Genomic DNA, 16385 nt, shown 5'->3' with positions numbered 1-16385 from the left:
CGCGCGGCCCGGCGCGCCCCCCCCCCACCCCCGGTGCCCCCAGGTGTCCCGCGCGCTAGGGCTGGGAGCCCGGGGACCAGGCCTGGGGCCTCTCCTGCCGTGCGGGCGCGGGATCCGCGCCAGTCCCTTCCTGTGGGACCAGGCTCCGCCGCGGCCGGGGCTTTCCCCCCCACGAAGTGACAGCGGGGTGGACCCCAGCCCCCGCGCCCACCCTGCGCCCCTCGGCCGGTGTGGTCAGCTGGTAGCACTCCGGTGTTTCCTCGGCTCCTTTTGTTGTCTGTATTTGTCATTAGTTTCCCTTGCATTCAAAGATTTAGACGTTGAGATTTTCATTATTCTCGGAATTTTGTAAAGGGGCGGGGTGCGGGGGGCAGCGGGGAGGAGGAGCAGGTTGTGCGCAAGTGCCGCGGCGTCGCCTTAGCCGAAACGGATTAAAACTTGGAGCCTCGCTCGGCGGGCTTCTCTAGGAATGGGAGACTTTTTTGGTCTCTACTCTCTTTTTTCTGAAGATTCGTGTGGACACCAAGCCTCTGCAGTTTGCTATGCGCCACGTTAGTTTAGTTGAACCAAGGGTAGGGTGTAGCAGAAATCATCGTTGCAGGTTGGTATGTGTGTCTAAAGCCTTTAAAAGTTCAGGCCGTTAAAACGTTGCTGCTTTTCCCTCTCAGGTTTTTGCTGTTCGATCCGGTGGAGCTACTGGAGTGGTAGTTAAAGGCCCAGATGACAGGAATCCCCTCTCATTTAGGTAATGATTGTATTGACGTTTTCAGAATATTTCAGCATGTAAACAAAATGGTGTTTTTCTGTTGTCGTTCAGAAGATTGTTTTAAATTTTGTCCTTGTCTCCGCTAAGAGGGCTGAAGTGGGGGGCATATCCCAGTCTGTAGGAAAAGGGAGCTGTGCAGCCTTGGTGGTACATCTCAGAACCTCGTGCAGAGTGAACGTGTGGAGGCCTTCCCTGTTGTTTTGGGATCCAGATACTCCAGCGCAGGGCACCTACTTCCTGACACTTGAAATTAGCCGGTTGGGTGCGTTGATGTGCCTATTTCCGGTTTCTTGAGAGGGAGGCCTTCATTTCCTCTTTGGGCCCAGGGTCTTTGCAGAGCGTTTGGGAGGTGGAGAAGATTCCTAGGTCAGTGTTTCCCATCTAATAAAGTGCATTAAAATCTCAGCTTCCACTATACTTAAGGGGAATGAATAGCAGCCTCTTTTACTTTCAGAGATATCTCAGTTTGGATGATAAACTATCTGGTCACCTTAACTCTTTTGATTACAGAAGGGGAAAGTACGGTGTAGTACTCATTTTACATTTTACAATTGTCTTGTGTAAATAGGAAACCGTTTTTGAAACAGAAAATGAATCAGCCTCTTTTTCTTTGATCATCATTTGTTTGGAAAACACTGATTGCAGCCCCTGTGCTGGGCATCAGGTGTGGGAAGGCTTTGAGTTAGCTTGGCTCCCTTCTAGAAAAGTCATATATTTAGAGTGGGAGGCAGGTGAGTGGACTCATACAGTTTACTGTGGTAGGTGCTGTAGTAGTGCTCTGTTCAGAATGTGGCCACAGAGAAGAGATGGACATTTGTCTTGGGATGGGCTGGGGAAGACCACTGCCCAGGCGGGAGAAGGCCTCAGTGGAGCGAGGCTTGAAAGAGAAGATTCTAGGTAGAGAAGAGAAGAGGCTTCCGGATGGAGGAAACAAGAAGGCATGCAGGCACCGTGTTGGGGGGACTCCGAGTCTGTGTGACTGAAAATGAGGTTTCATGCAGGGAAGGGTGGGTGGTGGTGTGACCTCTGGCAGTAGTCGGCTATATTCTGCTGTGGATTTCGGGCTTTATCTTGTTCCTGAAGGTAAAGGTGGGGCGTGGCATAATGAGATCAACGTTTGGAAAGAACGCACTGTTGCAGCATTGAAGCTTGATTATTGGGAGCCTGTCAGTCTGGGATCCCATTAAGAGACAATTGCTATAATCTGAGCAGGCAGGGAAGACCAGCCTGAAGGCACTGTAGACCAGCAAACAATAGGCACTCAAGGGTTGCTTAAGAAGGTCTGGGGTAAGACTTGGTGGTCTCGGGTGTGGAAAGTGAGGGTGAGGCCATGATGATCCAGATTAAGGGGCTCAGGAAGGCTTCGGCGGGGGGTGGGGGGGGAGATACTGAACTTAACCCTCTTTTAAAAAAACATCTTATTTACTTTTAGTAGCTTTATTGTGGTCTAATTATCATTAATTGCATATATTTGACATATGCAATTGATGAGTTTCGACACGTGTATCCATGAAACCATCACCAGTCAGGACGGTGAACATCCCCTTTCCTCTGAGAGTTTCCTCTGTGGTCCATTTCTTGACTTCCCATGTAATGTCCGATTGAGGCAGTTGTGAGACCCGAGGTGGAGCCCACCTGGCGGTGCAGCCCTTGGGTACTGGGTGGCAAAGAGTAGACTTCTTTGAAAAGCACTGCTGTACGTCAATCAAAAATAAGTAAGTAGGGCTTCCCTGGTGGCGCAGTGGTTGAGAGTCCGCCTGCCGATGCAGGGGACACGGGTTCGTGCCCCGGTCCGGGAAGATCCCACATGCCGCGAAGCAGCTGGGCCCGTGAGCCATGGCCGCTGAGCCTGCGCGTCTGGAGCCTGTGCTCCGCAATGGGAGAGGCCACAGCAGTGAGAGGCCCGCGTACCGCAAAAAAATAAATAAATAAAATAAGTATGTAAATAAATATTTCACAGCTGCCAGCATCTCAAAGAAAAAATAAAGTGCTGCTGTGAGGGCGATGGAGAGGGAAGGCGGCAGTGTGTGGAGAAAGTTACTGCATGGGTCTGGACTTAGTTACGCCTAAAGGGAGGCTCAGGTGAAAGTGCAGTGTTTTCAACCCCTCAGTCGCTGTTACCTGCAATTCTGTCGATTTCTCCTGCCACCCGTTGCCAGTTGGACTTTGTTCTTTGAAAAGCAGTCCTACTGATAGCTTCAGAAACATAGTTTTAATTTTAAACTAAGATTTGCTGCTTCCTGAATTTTTTTTTTTTTTTTGTGGCTGCACTGGGTCTTCCTTACTGCATGTGGGCTTTCTCTATTTGCGGCGAGCGGGGGCTACTCTTCGTTGTGGTGCGTGAGCTTCTCATTGCGGTGGCTTCTCTTGTTGTGGAGCACGGGCTCTAGGCAAATGGGCTTCAGTGGTTGTGGCTTGTGGGCTCTAGAGCACTGGCTCGGTAGCTGTGGCGGCACGGGCTTGGTTGCTCCGCGGCATGTGGGATCTTCCTGGACCAGGACTCGAACCCATGTCCCCTGCATTGGCAGGCGGATTCTCAACCACTGCACCACCAGGGAAGTCCCTTCCTGAATATTTAACTTGCCTTTTTTCTTCTCACAAAATGTTAGATGCTAGAATGCAGTTTTGAAGTGTAACTCATAACCTGCTCTTTCTTCTTTTAAAGAATGGAGGACAAAGGAGAAGTGAAGTGCATTAAGTTTTCCTTAGAAAATAAGATATTGGCTGTTCAGAGGACCTCAAAGACGGTGGTAAGACATATCTTTAAATACAGTATGAAGAAAAGGGCATTAGAAGTACATTTGGAAGAGAATGAATTGCAAAATTCCAGTGTTAAAGGAACCATTTATTATTTTAATAATAATAAGCTGGAAGCTTATACTACAGCTACATGGAAGCTGTAGTTATGCTGCATTGTATTTGAGCCTTTGGATTCTTGAAGGTGAGAAAGACATTTAAATGGGTGAATACTTATGGCCTTAGTTTTTTTTTTACTTAATATATTTTTTAAAGTAAGTTGGAACCTCAGGTGTCTTTCGTATTGATTGACAGCCAGCACCATAGGTTATGCGAAGCATATCTTTGGTGACTTTGTGAGTTAAGCTTACCAGAGTAACTCCATTTATTCACTTCTCTCATCTTTGAATGCTCAACCTAATAGGAGCAGATATTCAAAGCTGGAGCAGCCTGTCAGCATTTTAGTCTTCATAAATCTTCACCATCGCCATTCGTGAAGTAGAGGAAAAGCTGTCGGGAAGGAGGCAGAATCCTGTTTCCTTCTGTCAAGTATTAATTACTAAAATTTTTGGAAAGCCCCTAGTAAAATACAGCAACCCATTTCTCTGAAATCAACCATTTGAGGAATGAATTCTCAAAATCAGTTTCTAAACCCTAACAGTATTTGGATTAACTCGTTTAAAAAAACTGAATTGTCGGCCTGCTGCTATTAAGGGGGCAGATTGTCCAAATCAGTCTTTTTATTTTTCCTGTCTGGGTTTTGTCAGTTTTTTTTTCTGATCACTTTTTAAATTTGTCTTTTTCTCTTGTCTCATTGTATACCAAAGTAGGTCGGCAGTATGCTGCCCAATCCACATTTCTCCTCGTGTGTTTTTGTTTTCCAGGATTTTTCTAATTTTACCCCGGATAGTCCTCAGCTGGAGTACACTCAGGAGTGCAAGGTATGGGCCTGATCCTTTCCCAGCTGGTGAGCGTTAACTCCGGGGGTAGAGGCGCAGGGTAGCGTGGTAATTTAGAGCACGAACTTGGAAGCAGGTTGTGCTTGAATGCTGGGATCTGCCTCACGTTGGCTCTGACTTTGGACACTTCTTAAAGTTTTTTTTTTTTTTTAATTTTTATTTTTATTTTTTTTTGCGGTACGCGGGCCTCTCACTGTTGTGGCCTCTCCCGTTGCGGAGCACAGGCTCCAGACGCGCAGGCTCAGCGGCCATGGCTCACGGGCCCAGCTGCTCCGCGGCATGTGGGATCTTCCCGGACCGGGGCACGATCCCGTGTCCCCTGCATCGGCAGGTGGACTCTCAACCACTGCGCCACCAGGGAAGCCCGACACTTCTTAAAGTTTTTAAAGCCTGTTTCTTCGTCTGGAAGAGTTAAATGGATGCAGGATGCTGAACACCGAGCCATGTCAGCACTTGGTAGCTGTTGTCTTCCTGTTGCCCCTGCCCTTCTCTGCTGGGCGGCGATAGCAGCCTCTTTGGAGGTTTTTGGAAAAGGAGTTCTTTTTCCCTTTTTCCTGATGATGTTTTCTTTTCTCGACTTGTGCTCTTCGTGTCCTTCCCCTTCCCTCCTCCCTCCCTTCTTTCCCTCGGTGGAGATTCTAATCCATTTTAATTAGATTTGCCGGCTATGATGAACTAGGCTAGTGGGGGCTCAGCTCAGCGGGCATCGCGGCACCCGGGAAACCCGCAGAAGCTGCAGGTGGATAGGGTATAGCTTTTTCATTTTTGTGACGGTTTTGCTGATTGGGGATCCAGGTGGGTCCCTCAGCAAGGAGGGGCCCATCTGCAAACGCCTGAGCCCCTGGCAGAGCTCCGGGTGCTCTGTGTGCAGCAGAGCCCTGGCCCTGGCCCAGCTGCCCTTCGGCTCCCACTGCTGCTGTTCACCACGTGACTTGGGACGGGGCTCAAGGCCTCCAACCCCATTTGGGGCAAGAGCCACAGAGAACCTTTAGGCCTTTATACTTTTATAATGCCAGCTTTTATGATGTGTTTGACTCAGAGTGTCAGCTGTCCTTTGATTCCTAAAGTAGAGAGGTTGGTATCGGTGAGTGCGGGGCAGTTGCCTTTCTCTCTGTCCTGTTGACGAGAAGGACTTCAGATTCAGGTGCCTCAGTGAGGCGTTACAGGTGAAAATCTGGGAGCGGTGTATTTAAAAGAAAGTTTGATTTGTTCATAAGTAATCAAATCTCGGTAACTTTTATTAAAGAGCAATACAAACAACAAGGTATTTTAAGCTTTTGAAGAGAATTATACATACATTTTTTTCTTTTAATTAAAAAGAATCTTTTACAATTCTTTTCAGACCAAGAATGCCAACATACTAGGATTCTGCTGGACCAGTTCTACTGAAATTGTCTTCATCACAGATCAAGGAATCGAATTTTACCAGGTACTGTATTACTTACATGTGCTAGAGAAAGGTCTGTGATCGTGTTTTGGCCACCTTTTGAATTCAGCACTAGATAGATATTTTGAGATTCCAGAGCTTTAGTCTTCCGTTTGGGCTTTTATTCTTTTTTTCTGATTACAAGTAATACATGTTTTTTGTAAAACATTCAAATGTTACCAAGATATATGGAAGGTAAAAGTCCCCCGTAGTCCCTAGAAGTAACCATTATGAACCATTTGATGCATGTTCCTCCATTTCATTCCTACAAAGGTAGCAACATTTGTTTATTTTACAGAAATGGTTATGTTGTATATAAACTTGTGGCTTGATTTATTTATTTATTTTTGGCATAGCTGTCGTTAGACGTCTTTCCATATTTGTTCTGTTGTGTGGACCTGCTACAGTTTAACCAGTTCCTGTTGAACTTCATGCTTGTTTTCACTTTTTAGTGATTACAAACAATTCTACAGTGATTTCAAGCAGTGAACGGGTTTGTAACCATTGTTTTATATTCTTAGGTGAGGCAATTGTTGGAAGGGAAAATTACAGCCTAGGTACAAACATCTAGAAAGCTGAAAAGATATCACTGAATTTCTTCTAGAAGTTGCATTCTCACTAGCAATGTAGGAATCTCCATTTTCCAAACCTTTAGCAGAATTGGATGTTATAAGTCTGTAGACATTTGCCAGTCTGAGAAGTGGAAAGCCATTTTAATTTGTATGTTTCATTACGAGGGAGGTAAGCACCTTTTGTGTATTGTACCTTTGTGTTTCCTCTTGAACTGCCTCTTCCTCTTAAAAAGAATTTTTTTTAATTGTGATAAGAAGCACATAAGGTGAAATTTACCGTCGTAACCATTTTTTAAGTGTACAATTCATTAGTGTTAAATATATTCACATTGTAGTGAAACAGATCTCTAGAACTTTCATCTTGTAAAACTGAAACTCTGTACCTATTAAGCAACAACTCCCCCATTTCCCCTTTCCCAGCCCGTGGTAACCACTGTTTTTCCCCTGTTTCTATGAATTTGTCTGCTTTAAGGACCTCTACCTCATATAAGTGGAATCATACAATGTTTGTTTTTTTCTGGCTGTCTTACCTCACTTAGCATAATGCCCTCAAGGTTTGTCCATGTTATAGCATGTGTCAGAATTTTCTTCCTTTTTAAGGCTGAATAATATTCCATTGTTATACATACACCACATTTTGTTTATCCATTCTTCCACTGATGGACACTTGGATTGCTTCCATTTTTTTGGCTATTGTGAATAACGCTGCTAGAAACACGAGTGTGTAAGTCTCTCTTTGAGACCCTGCTTTCAATTCTTTTGAGTATATACCCCTAAAATGGGATTGTTGGATCCCATGGTAATTCTGTTGTTAATTTTTGAGGGGTTACCGTACTGTTTCCATACTGTTTCCAATGGCAGGTATGCCATTTTACATCCCCACCAACAGAGCACAGGGTTCCAGTTTCTACACATCGCCACCAACACTAGTTGTTTTCTGTTTTATTGATAGCAGTCATCCTGCTGGTTGTGAGACGGTATCTCATTGTGGTTTTGGTTTGCATTTCTCTGATTAGTGATGTTGAACAGCTTTTCATGACTTGTTGGCCATTTGCATGTGCTCTGGACAATGTCTATTCAAGTGCTTTGTTATTTGGGTTATTTCTTTTTGTTGTTGAGTTGTAGGAGTTCTTCATATATTCTGGATATTAACCCTTTATCAGATAGATGATTTGCAAATGTTTTCTCCCGTTCCATAGGTTGCCTTTTCACTCTACTGATTTTACTTTGCACCTTCCTCTTTATCTTCTAGTATGTTCTAGCTGCCTGACCTATTGGGAAAGCTTCTGAGATCTCGCTAAGTGGAGCCAATGTGGAGAGTGTTAACTTTGTTGCCCTAACGAAAGCAGTGTCATTTAGAATGTACTAATGGAGGAGATATACCTGTGTAACAGTGTGCAAAGTGAATGTTGTGGTGCTTTGCTGTAGGGCTGTAACCAGAACCTTAGCTGACCAGCAGAAGGAAAGAAAAACTACACGAATTCCATACGTACAGAAATAGAATTTTGTACCTGTGATAGCAAGGAAATGACCACTTGCTTTACAGAAGGGTTCCCTCGGGCAATCATTTAAAAGTATGGCTTTCTGTTCTCAGTAGTAGAAAAGCGTCCATTCAGGTCATCTAGATGGTTTTCAGATCTTCAAGAAATAAGTTAGAAAGAAAGAGGACTCTATCACATCTTAATTTTATTGTACCTGGATTATCGAGAAACCCACGCCCCCAACCCTGACTTCCAGGTCTGTTCTGCAGGGCAGTGTTCTGGGAGCATTAACTAACATCTTGGGGCTATATTCAGCATTCCTTAATGTATCAGGAGATTGAGAGTATATTTGAAATGTGTCTTGATTATAAAATACTAGGTTTGCATGCGGAGTCTCATGAACACGTCTGTTAGAAGAAGGGAGCCCCTCCCAGCCTCAAATTGAGACTGCAGGCTGGGTGGCGCCTGGTTCGGTGCACGTGGCTCCAGGGGCACGGGTTTGGTTTGACCGTTTCCGTGACAGTGAGGATGCTGCTCCTCCCTGCCCTTCGGTGGACGGTGCCTGGGAATGAGGAGGCTCAGCCCTGCCCGGCAGTGAAGTGGGCTGCCTAGGCCGTCACTGGGGAGGCAGGTCCCCTCGCCTCTCCGAGCCTTATTTTCTCCCCTCAAATTGGCCTAATGATGCCCAGCTCTCAGCGTTGTGGAGAGAGTAAACGAGCTAAGATTTGGAAGTGCTAAGCACAGGGCTGGATAAATGGTAGCTGTGATAAATAAAAATGATTATTTTTTTCTGTTTAACCTACTGGGTTTTTTCTTCTGCTTTTTATTATTTTCTTCATTTACTGTGTCAGTCTTCAGACTTTTTTTTTTTTTTTTAATTTATGGCTGCGTTGGGTCTTCATTGCTGCGCATGGGCTTTCTCTATTTGCAGTGAGCAAGGGCCACTCTGCATTGCTGTGCGCTGGTTTCTCATTGCAGTGGTCTCTCCTGCTGCAGAGCACCGGCTCTAGGCACACGGGCTTCAGTAGTTATGGCATGCGGGCTCAGTAGTTGTGGCTCGTGGGCTGTAGAGCGCAGGCTCGGTAGTTGCAGTGCATGGACTTAGCTGCTCCGTGGCATTTGGGATCTTCCCAGACCAGGGCTCGAACCTGTGTCCCCTGCATTGGCAGGCAGACTCCCAACCACTGTGCCACCAGGGAAGTCCCAGTCTTCACACACTTTGCTGTTGTGTTTGTTTGTTTTTGGCCAAGCCACGTGGCATGCAGGACCTTAGTTCCCCAACCAGGGATTGAACCCGTGTCCCCTGTAGTGGAGGCGTGGAATTCTAACCTCTGAACCACCAGGGAATTCCCCATTTGCTGTTTTTATTTATTTATTTTTTGCGGTACGCGGGCCTCTTACTGTTGTGGCCTCTCCCGTTGCGGAGCACAGGCTCCGGACGCGCAGGCTCAGTGGCCATGGCTCACGGGCCCGGCCGCTCCGCGGCATGTGGGATCTTCCCGGACCGGGGCACGAACCTGTGTCCCCTGCATCGGCAGGCGGACTCTCAACCACTGCGCCACCAGGGAAGCCCCATTTGCTGTTTTTAAATGAAGGCTCTGTTTCTTGAACTTTGCATCAGGTATTACCAGAGAAACGGAATCTGAAACTCCTGAAGAGCCAGAACATCAATGTGAACTGGTACATGTACTGTCCCGAGAGTGCTGTGATTCTGCTGTCCACCACGGTGCTTGGAAATGTGCTGCAGCCCTTCTATTTCCGGGTAAGAGTCAGCTTCCCTTTAAAAAAATTTCCCCTCCTACCTTGTTCCTCTAACATCCTAACTGATCCAGTAACTTCAAAGGGGCACGTTCCTCCAACAAGAGCCTTGCCACTTCCGACCACTAGAGGGCACCCCGTACCATCCCATCACCGCCAAGAATGAGTCCTTCTTGGGACAGGACCCTGGGACCCTGGAAAGGATGGAAAGACATAGTGCGTGTATATCCTCAATGATTTGATGTGGGGAGTGCTAAAACATCAGAGGGGGTTTAATAAGCTTTTCTTAAAACTTTTTTCTTCCCCAAACAGGCTGGCACTATGTCAAAGCTGCCCAAGTTTGAGATCGAATTACCAGCTGCACCTAAGTCAACTAAACTGAGCCTCTCAGAGAGAGACATTGCCATGGCGACGATGTATGTCTGTTCTTTGAGAGAATTCCTTCTCGTGATTGCTTTCAGGGATATCATGATAGAAGAAGCATGTTGTAAGAGCTCCAGGGCTGCTGGTGCTCCAGTAGCCTTGGAACACAGGATAAGGACTCCGCCTTCCCTGCTTCGTACCCAGATCTTAGGAATGTAGAAAGCCCGTCATCTTCATGACATTCTTTTTTGATTTTATTAACTTTGTGATCTTAGGGAATTTTTCACCATTCTAGTCTGATAAAATGAGAACATTGAACCAATTTATTTCTTAGGTTTCTTAGTTTTAGAAATTTCTTTTCAGTCAGTGAGTCAGAACTTATCACACATTATTTTTTAGCTAAAATATATCATGCTTGTTCTAAAAAAAAACATAGTTTACATTTTTGATCTAACAAAATGTAGACCTGAATTACTTATGTAGGAAGGTATATTTTCATTTGGAAATGCAGATATCTCATATTTTACAACTTTATTATGAAAGTTTCAAACATACAAGAATAGAAACTGATACCAAGAATCTCCTATATACCCATATTCAACAAATATAAATAGTTTGCTCCTAAATGACTTCTGATTCTTCTATGGCCTAAAACAGTGGTTTCCAAACAGTAAAATTTTTTAGCATTTAGAATGCTTTTTTTTTTTTTTAAGAAATCTGCGGCATCCTGGTTTAGAAAAAGATAAAATGAGAACAGTCCTTGCAAAGGGGGAGACCCTTCCCCCAGTCTCCTCCTTGTCCCTGAGGCAGCCCCAGCAAAGTGTGAACTCCTGGAATAAAAGTGTACATGCAGGAACTGGTCATGGCAACATTTATCAGATGAGGCTTAAAAGTCAAGAGTGATAATATTTTCCTGTGATTAAGGAATGTACTCATTATATAAAACTGGGAAATTACAGAAAGTTAAAAAGAAAATGGACTTAGCATATTACTCAAGGGCAGCTGTTTGACAACATGTATTTCGTTCCAGTAGTTTTGGACATTCTGCATAAGTCATTCTGCAGAAGTTTGTGTTTTTCTTTTGAAATACTGTGATCAAGCTATATTTAGTTTAGTTTTGTTTTTTTTAATTCTATTTTTGGCTGCGTTGGGTCTTTGTTGCTGCGTGTGGGCTTTCTCTAGTTGCGGTGTGCAGGCTTCTCACTGCGGTGGCTTCTCTTGTTGTGGAGCACAGGCTCTAGGTGCACAGGCTTCAGTAGTTGTGTCTCGTGGGCTCAGTAGTTGTGGCTCGTGGGCTGTAGAGCACAGGCTCAGTAGTTGTGGCACACAGGCTGAGTTGCTCCACAGCATGTGGGATCTTCCCAGACCAGGGCTCAAACCCGTGTCCCCTGAACTGGCAGGCAGATTCTTAACCACTGCACCACCAGGGAAGCCCAAGCTATATTTAGTTTTGCATCCCCCCTTTTCACTTAACTTTATAATAGGCTTTTTTTTTTTAAGGTAACTGCACTGTTTTTGTAAATATTTCTGTTGGCTGCGAAATACCCCATTAAGTAAATATCTCTTAATTTACTTAACTGTGGCCTTATAACTCTGCAGTTAGAATGGAGGGACGTCAAACAGCCAGCATGACTTACGTCTCTTTGTTCTGTGATTAGATACGGACAGCTATATGTTCTCTTCCTGAGGCATCATTCTCGGACCTCCAATAGTACTGGAGCGGAGGTAGTCCTGTATCACCTACCACGGTATATTTAATGCTTTCTTCCCTCTTCTCCGATTGTAAAATATGAACTAAAGCTTGTCGATCTATTTTTTGACCTTTCTGTTGTCCTGCAGAGAAGGCGCCTGTAAAAAGATGCACATACTGAAGTTAAACCGGACAGGGAAGTTCGCCCTGAACGTGGTGGACAACCTGGTGGTCGTTCATCATCAGGACACGGAGGTACGAGTGTTGGGGGGTGTCCTGCTTGAGAGAGCTGTGAAAATGGACAGAATATTCTGAAAGAGACTAGAAAGTGCTTTTTATGCTCAAAGTTTTGATCTTCCAGGTGGAAATGGGTTTGGATTTCTAGATGGTTTAGGAAAACCCTACCAGTTGATTAACATAATTAAAAACTGTTTCACAAAGTAACACATGTGAGGAGATTGGACTTTGGAACAAGTATTTGGTCGAGTCATCTCAGCTGGGGATTCCCCGCCGAGCCAGTGTGTTGTGTGAGCACACGAGCCCTGTACTTACTTCCTCTGTGAGCGTAGGTGATGACGGTTTCGAGGCTCTGTGAGCATAGGTGATGACGGTTTCGAGGCTCTGTGGCCACAGAGAAAGAACTAGAATGATCCTGCTGCTTCTACCCCACCAGCTGGGTGTCTGGTGGGAGACAAGCCACTTCCCTCCTTGCCTCCTGGAGGCTGGTGACACCCGTGTCGATAACTAATAAAGATGGAGCTCTTCAGAGGCAGCTTGTCATAGGTTCCAGGAATACTTCTGAGAGCTGATAGACATGTACAAGAGAGCTGGGATGTTCCAGCAGGTTCCTCCTCAAATAAGAACCAGCGTGCAGGGGTGGAACGCAGACACGGGGCTCCTTCAGCTGATCCCAAACAGCAGGTGTGAGGTCACGAGAGGAACGGGTGGAACCGTGGTTTGTCTGGGCTGATATCACAGTCTTGTCTTTCTCCCCCTCAGACATCAGTGATATTTGATATCAAGCTGAGGGGGGAGTTCGATGGCACCATTACCCTCCATCACCCGGTGCTTCCAGCTCGATCCATTCAGCCCTGTCAGATCCCTGTGGCAGGTAAAAGGGAATCTCCGTGTGTGCATGGATGGGGGAGCAGACAAAGGGCTTCCCAGATCTGTTTGCTTTTGCAAGGGGTGAGTCTGTTTTTTGTTTTGTTTTTTAAATGATACTCCTGCTGATTCTTTAAGCTAAAATTGTGTTCTTGTGAAAGTGTTTTTTTTTTTTTTTTTTTTTTTCGGTATTTGGGCCTCTCACTGTGGTGGCCTTAAAATGTTTGTCTTTTGAAAGTTTTTTTTTTTTTTTTTTTTTTTTTGCGGTATATGGGCCTCTCACTGTTGTGGCCTCTCCCGTTGCGGAGCACAGGCTCCAGACGCGCAGGCTCAGCGGCCATGGCTCACGGGCCCAGCCGCTCCGCGGCATGTGGGATCTTCCTGGATCGGGATACGAACCCGTGTCCCCTGCATCGGCAGGCGGACTCTCAACCACTGCGCCACCAGGGAAGCCCGTGAAAGTGTTTTTTTTATTTTTTGGTTCTGTGGGATCTTAGTTCCCTGACCAGGGATCAAACCTGCGTCCCCTGCAGTGGAGGTGCAGAGTCTTAACCGCTGGACCGCCAGGGAAGTCTTGTGAAAAGTGTTTTGTAAGAGAGAAGAATCTTCCTTTGAAGAAAATAGAATGATTCTCTTCCCTGAGCTTTAAAATGGAGAGTTGTGATTACCCATTGAAGCCCAAAGATTTTTTTAATGTTGAATAAGACCTTGACGTTTCTGTTGGTCTGTGCTCTGTAGCCCTGAGGTTGAATTTGGCTGCTCATGGCTGTTATTTTAACCTGGGATCGCTTTTCCTTATCTTTCGCACATTCTGTGTCATAATTATAATAAATAACTGCGTTTTCCCTTGACTGATGGTCACAGTAAGTACTTAGGCTGTGGTTCTGAGGTTATTCTGAACCACTCCTCCAACCTGAAGAGGTGGCAGTAGGAAGTCAGAGAAGAGAGAGGGTCAGGATTTCAGAAAAAGGGAAAGAAACCATTTGGTTCCTTTTGCTTTTTCCCAATGTAATCGATTTTAAGGTAGAACTCAAATCATATTCTCTTCAAGGAGATTGGAGTCTAGAGTAAGCTAGTTGAAGTTTCAGTGTGTAAACCATAGTCAGATGGTACGCATTTGGAACTCTGGGAGGAGTGTTTTCTTAAGAGGAATCCCCGTCAGATAGCTTTGGTGTGTCAGCCTCGCCTGCTGGCAGAATATCCTGGTTACCTGTCACAGGGAAGAATCAGATCAGGCCCTGGCTGATGGTTTAGCAAGAGCACTTGCCAGATCAGCCAGAAGCTGAGCAGAGTGTGAGAATAAGCTACAGTGGAACCTTGAACAGTGGGGTTCATCCACACGTAATTTATGGTCCGCCCTCCATAGCCGAGGTTCTGCATACAAGGATTCAACCAACCACAGTGGGTTTTACTGTTGAAAAATATTCCTGGGCTTCCCAGGTGGCGCAGTGGTTGAGAATCCACCTGCCAATGCAGGGGATACGGGTTCGAGCCCTGGTCCGGGAAGATCCCACATACCGTGGAGCAACTAAGCCCGTGCGCAGTAACTACTGAGCCTGCGCTCTAGAGCCCGCGAGCCACAACTGCCGGAGCCCACATGCCATAACTGCTGAAGCCCGTGCGCCTAGAGCCCGTGCTCCAAAACAAGAGAAGCCACTGCAATGAGAAGCCTGTGCACTGCAACGAAGACCCAACACAGCCAAAAATAAATAAATTTTTAAAAAAAGAAAAAAAATATCCCTGTATAAGTGGATACATGTGGTTCTAACCCGCCTTGTTCGATGGTCAGCTGTAGTTCGCACATTTGATTAGGTCTCTTGGCCCTCTGTTCTTTCCAGCTTCTTCCTTTTCCCAGGGTAGTGATGTTTAGAAGAGTAGATTGTGTCAAATGGTTGGCTTGTATCTGCTGCTCACTCAGCATGAAGGTAACTGCTGGTGAATTGGGGCAGAAACAACTATAAACGTTTCAGCCCTTCAGCTCTGTTGCAGTTGTTTAGGACCAGTAAGAAGGTAGTCAGGTTCTGATTGGCTGTTTATATAAAGCAAAGGCCAGGTGTGGCTAAAACAAGAGCCCAGGGATTAATAAGAATTCAAGAGTCCGTGAATCTCTGGGCTTCTAGAGTGGGTTGGCAAAGCGTTTTTTGTGGTTAATGACTTTTTGTTTTTCCTGCTAGACTCCGAGCCCCTCACAGGTTTGTAGCATCTTTGTATCTTGCCCATCTGAGCTGTCGCAGGTGTGCTGTCACAGGTGCGCTGTCGCAGGTCAGGAAGAGCTTGTTGGACTATTTTGAAAGACGAGACCAGCAACTTGGGGAAGAGCCAGCCTCCCTCGTTTCCCCTTCTGGTTTTGGTCTGTTCAACCAGTGGCTCTCGAGTAGGCTACACGTTAGGATCACCTGGTGGGCTTTCAAAACCAAAGCATTAAGTCAACGTGATGGGTAGCCAGTCAAGGCCCACGTGTAGGACCCTCACTCGTAGGTTCCAAGTGCAAGTGTTCTTTGCCTCAGCTTGTCTGGTCTGGCCCTGTCCTCTACTGGGGGGTCTGTGCAAAATTACCACCTTTTCCAACCTGCCGACTGAAACCTATTTTCCGATTGTACCTGGGTAATTGGAACAGAACTAGGAATAGTCATGTTCAGTTTGCAGGCCGTATTTATCAAGGTTACTGCGGGCTTCCCCCCCAGACATACACACTCGAGCAATGTCACTGGTAGTTGTGAGTCCCTGTCACGTGAGGGTTTTATGGGGGGGTCTGCTTCCCAGGTGAGATCTCTGCCTGGACCTACACTGTGCAGTGGAGAATTGAGCTCATTATTTAGATAATTAAGCCACAAAACACTTTGTTTGAAATAGTCTCAGTGAATTATCTGAGTATTTGATTCTGAATCACTCAGGTGAATTTCTCAGTTCTTTAATGTGCATGTGTGTAAAAAAGAAAATGCCGTGAATTGAACCTTGACTTGCTTTCTCCTTGGCGAGACATCTTCATGGATGGTTCTCGACTTCCCCCTTCCTCCTTATAGGCGTTATCAGTGGGACATGACAGTTCACTTCTTCGGTATCTAACTACAGTCGAATGAACATTTACTGAAGGAAGTATTAAGTGTTACCTTTACGTCCCAGTATTGGCAGCACTTTCTGGCCGCGTCACCAGCCCTCACACACACGCGTCTCCTCTCTTTGTAGGTCCTGCTCCCGTGACCAGCCAGTCCCCCATCCCATGTAAACTCTGTATCCTTTCCGAAGGCCTTGGCTGGGAACAACAGGGGAGCTGTCACCTCTCCTTACACTGGGGTCTGAGGGTGGTCCGAGCCCCCCGGTCAGGCGTGAATAATGTCGTGGGAAGCGCCTGTGGGGTTTCCTTCCCATCAAGGGCCGGGCACTAGGGTGGCCTCAGAAAGCAGGGTGGGAGGATGCTAGTGGGAGCTGGGTTTGCCTTTTGTCTTCATCTCTTGCTGGTTTAGAATTTCCTATGACATGTAGATTCTTCATCCTGGATTGTCTTTCAGCCCGACATCATCATCAGTGCG

General features: G+C 45.9%; 1 protein-coding gene across 1 annotated transcript in view; it reads left to right on the top strand.

Moving 5' to 3' along the window:
• Positions 1-668: 668 nt before the first annotated feature.
• The window catches only part of RMC1 (regulator of MON1-CCZ1), a 20788-nt gene continuing 5071 nt past the window's right edge, over positions 669-16385 (top strand). The window contains exons 1-11 of the mRNA XM_024757865.1: positions 669-745; positions 3432-3516; positions 4387-4443; positions 5804-5890; positions 9562-9702; positions 10011-10114; positions 11720-11809; positions 11901-12006; positions 12751-12862; positions 16042-16086; positions 16339-16380. Of these exons, the coding sequence (XP_024613633.1) occupies positions 3433-3516; positions 4387-4443; positions 5804-5890; positions 9562-9702; positions 10011-10114; positions 11720-11809; positions 11901-12006; positions 12751-12862; positions 16042-16086; positions 16339-16380 (868 nt within the window). The 5' untranslated portion in view covers positions 669-745; position 3432. The remainder of the gene's footprint in view (positions 746-3431; positions 3517-4386; positions 4444-5803; positions 5891-9561; positions 9703-10010; positions 10115-11719; positions 11810-11900; positions 12007-12750; positions 12863-16041; positions 16087-16338; positions 16381-16385) is intronic.

The sequence above is a fragment of the Neophocaena asiaeorientalis genome, unplaced genomic scaffold (assembly GCF_003031525.2).
Source record: "Neophocaena asiaeorientalis asiaeorientalis breed wild unplaced genomic scaffold, Neophocaena_asiaeorientalis_V1.1 scaffold142, whole genome shotgun sequence".
Classification (NCBI taxonomy): domain Eukaryota; kingdom Metazoa; phylum Chordata; class Mammalia; order Artiodactyla; family Phocoenidae; genus Neophocaena; species Neophocaena asiaeorientalis.
Note: the sequence above shows the minus strand (reverse complement) of the source record. Positions and strands in the feature narration are given on the sequence as shown.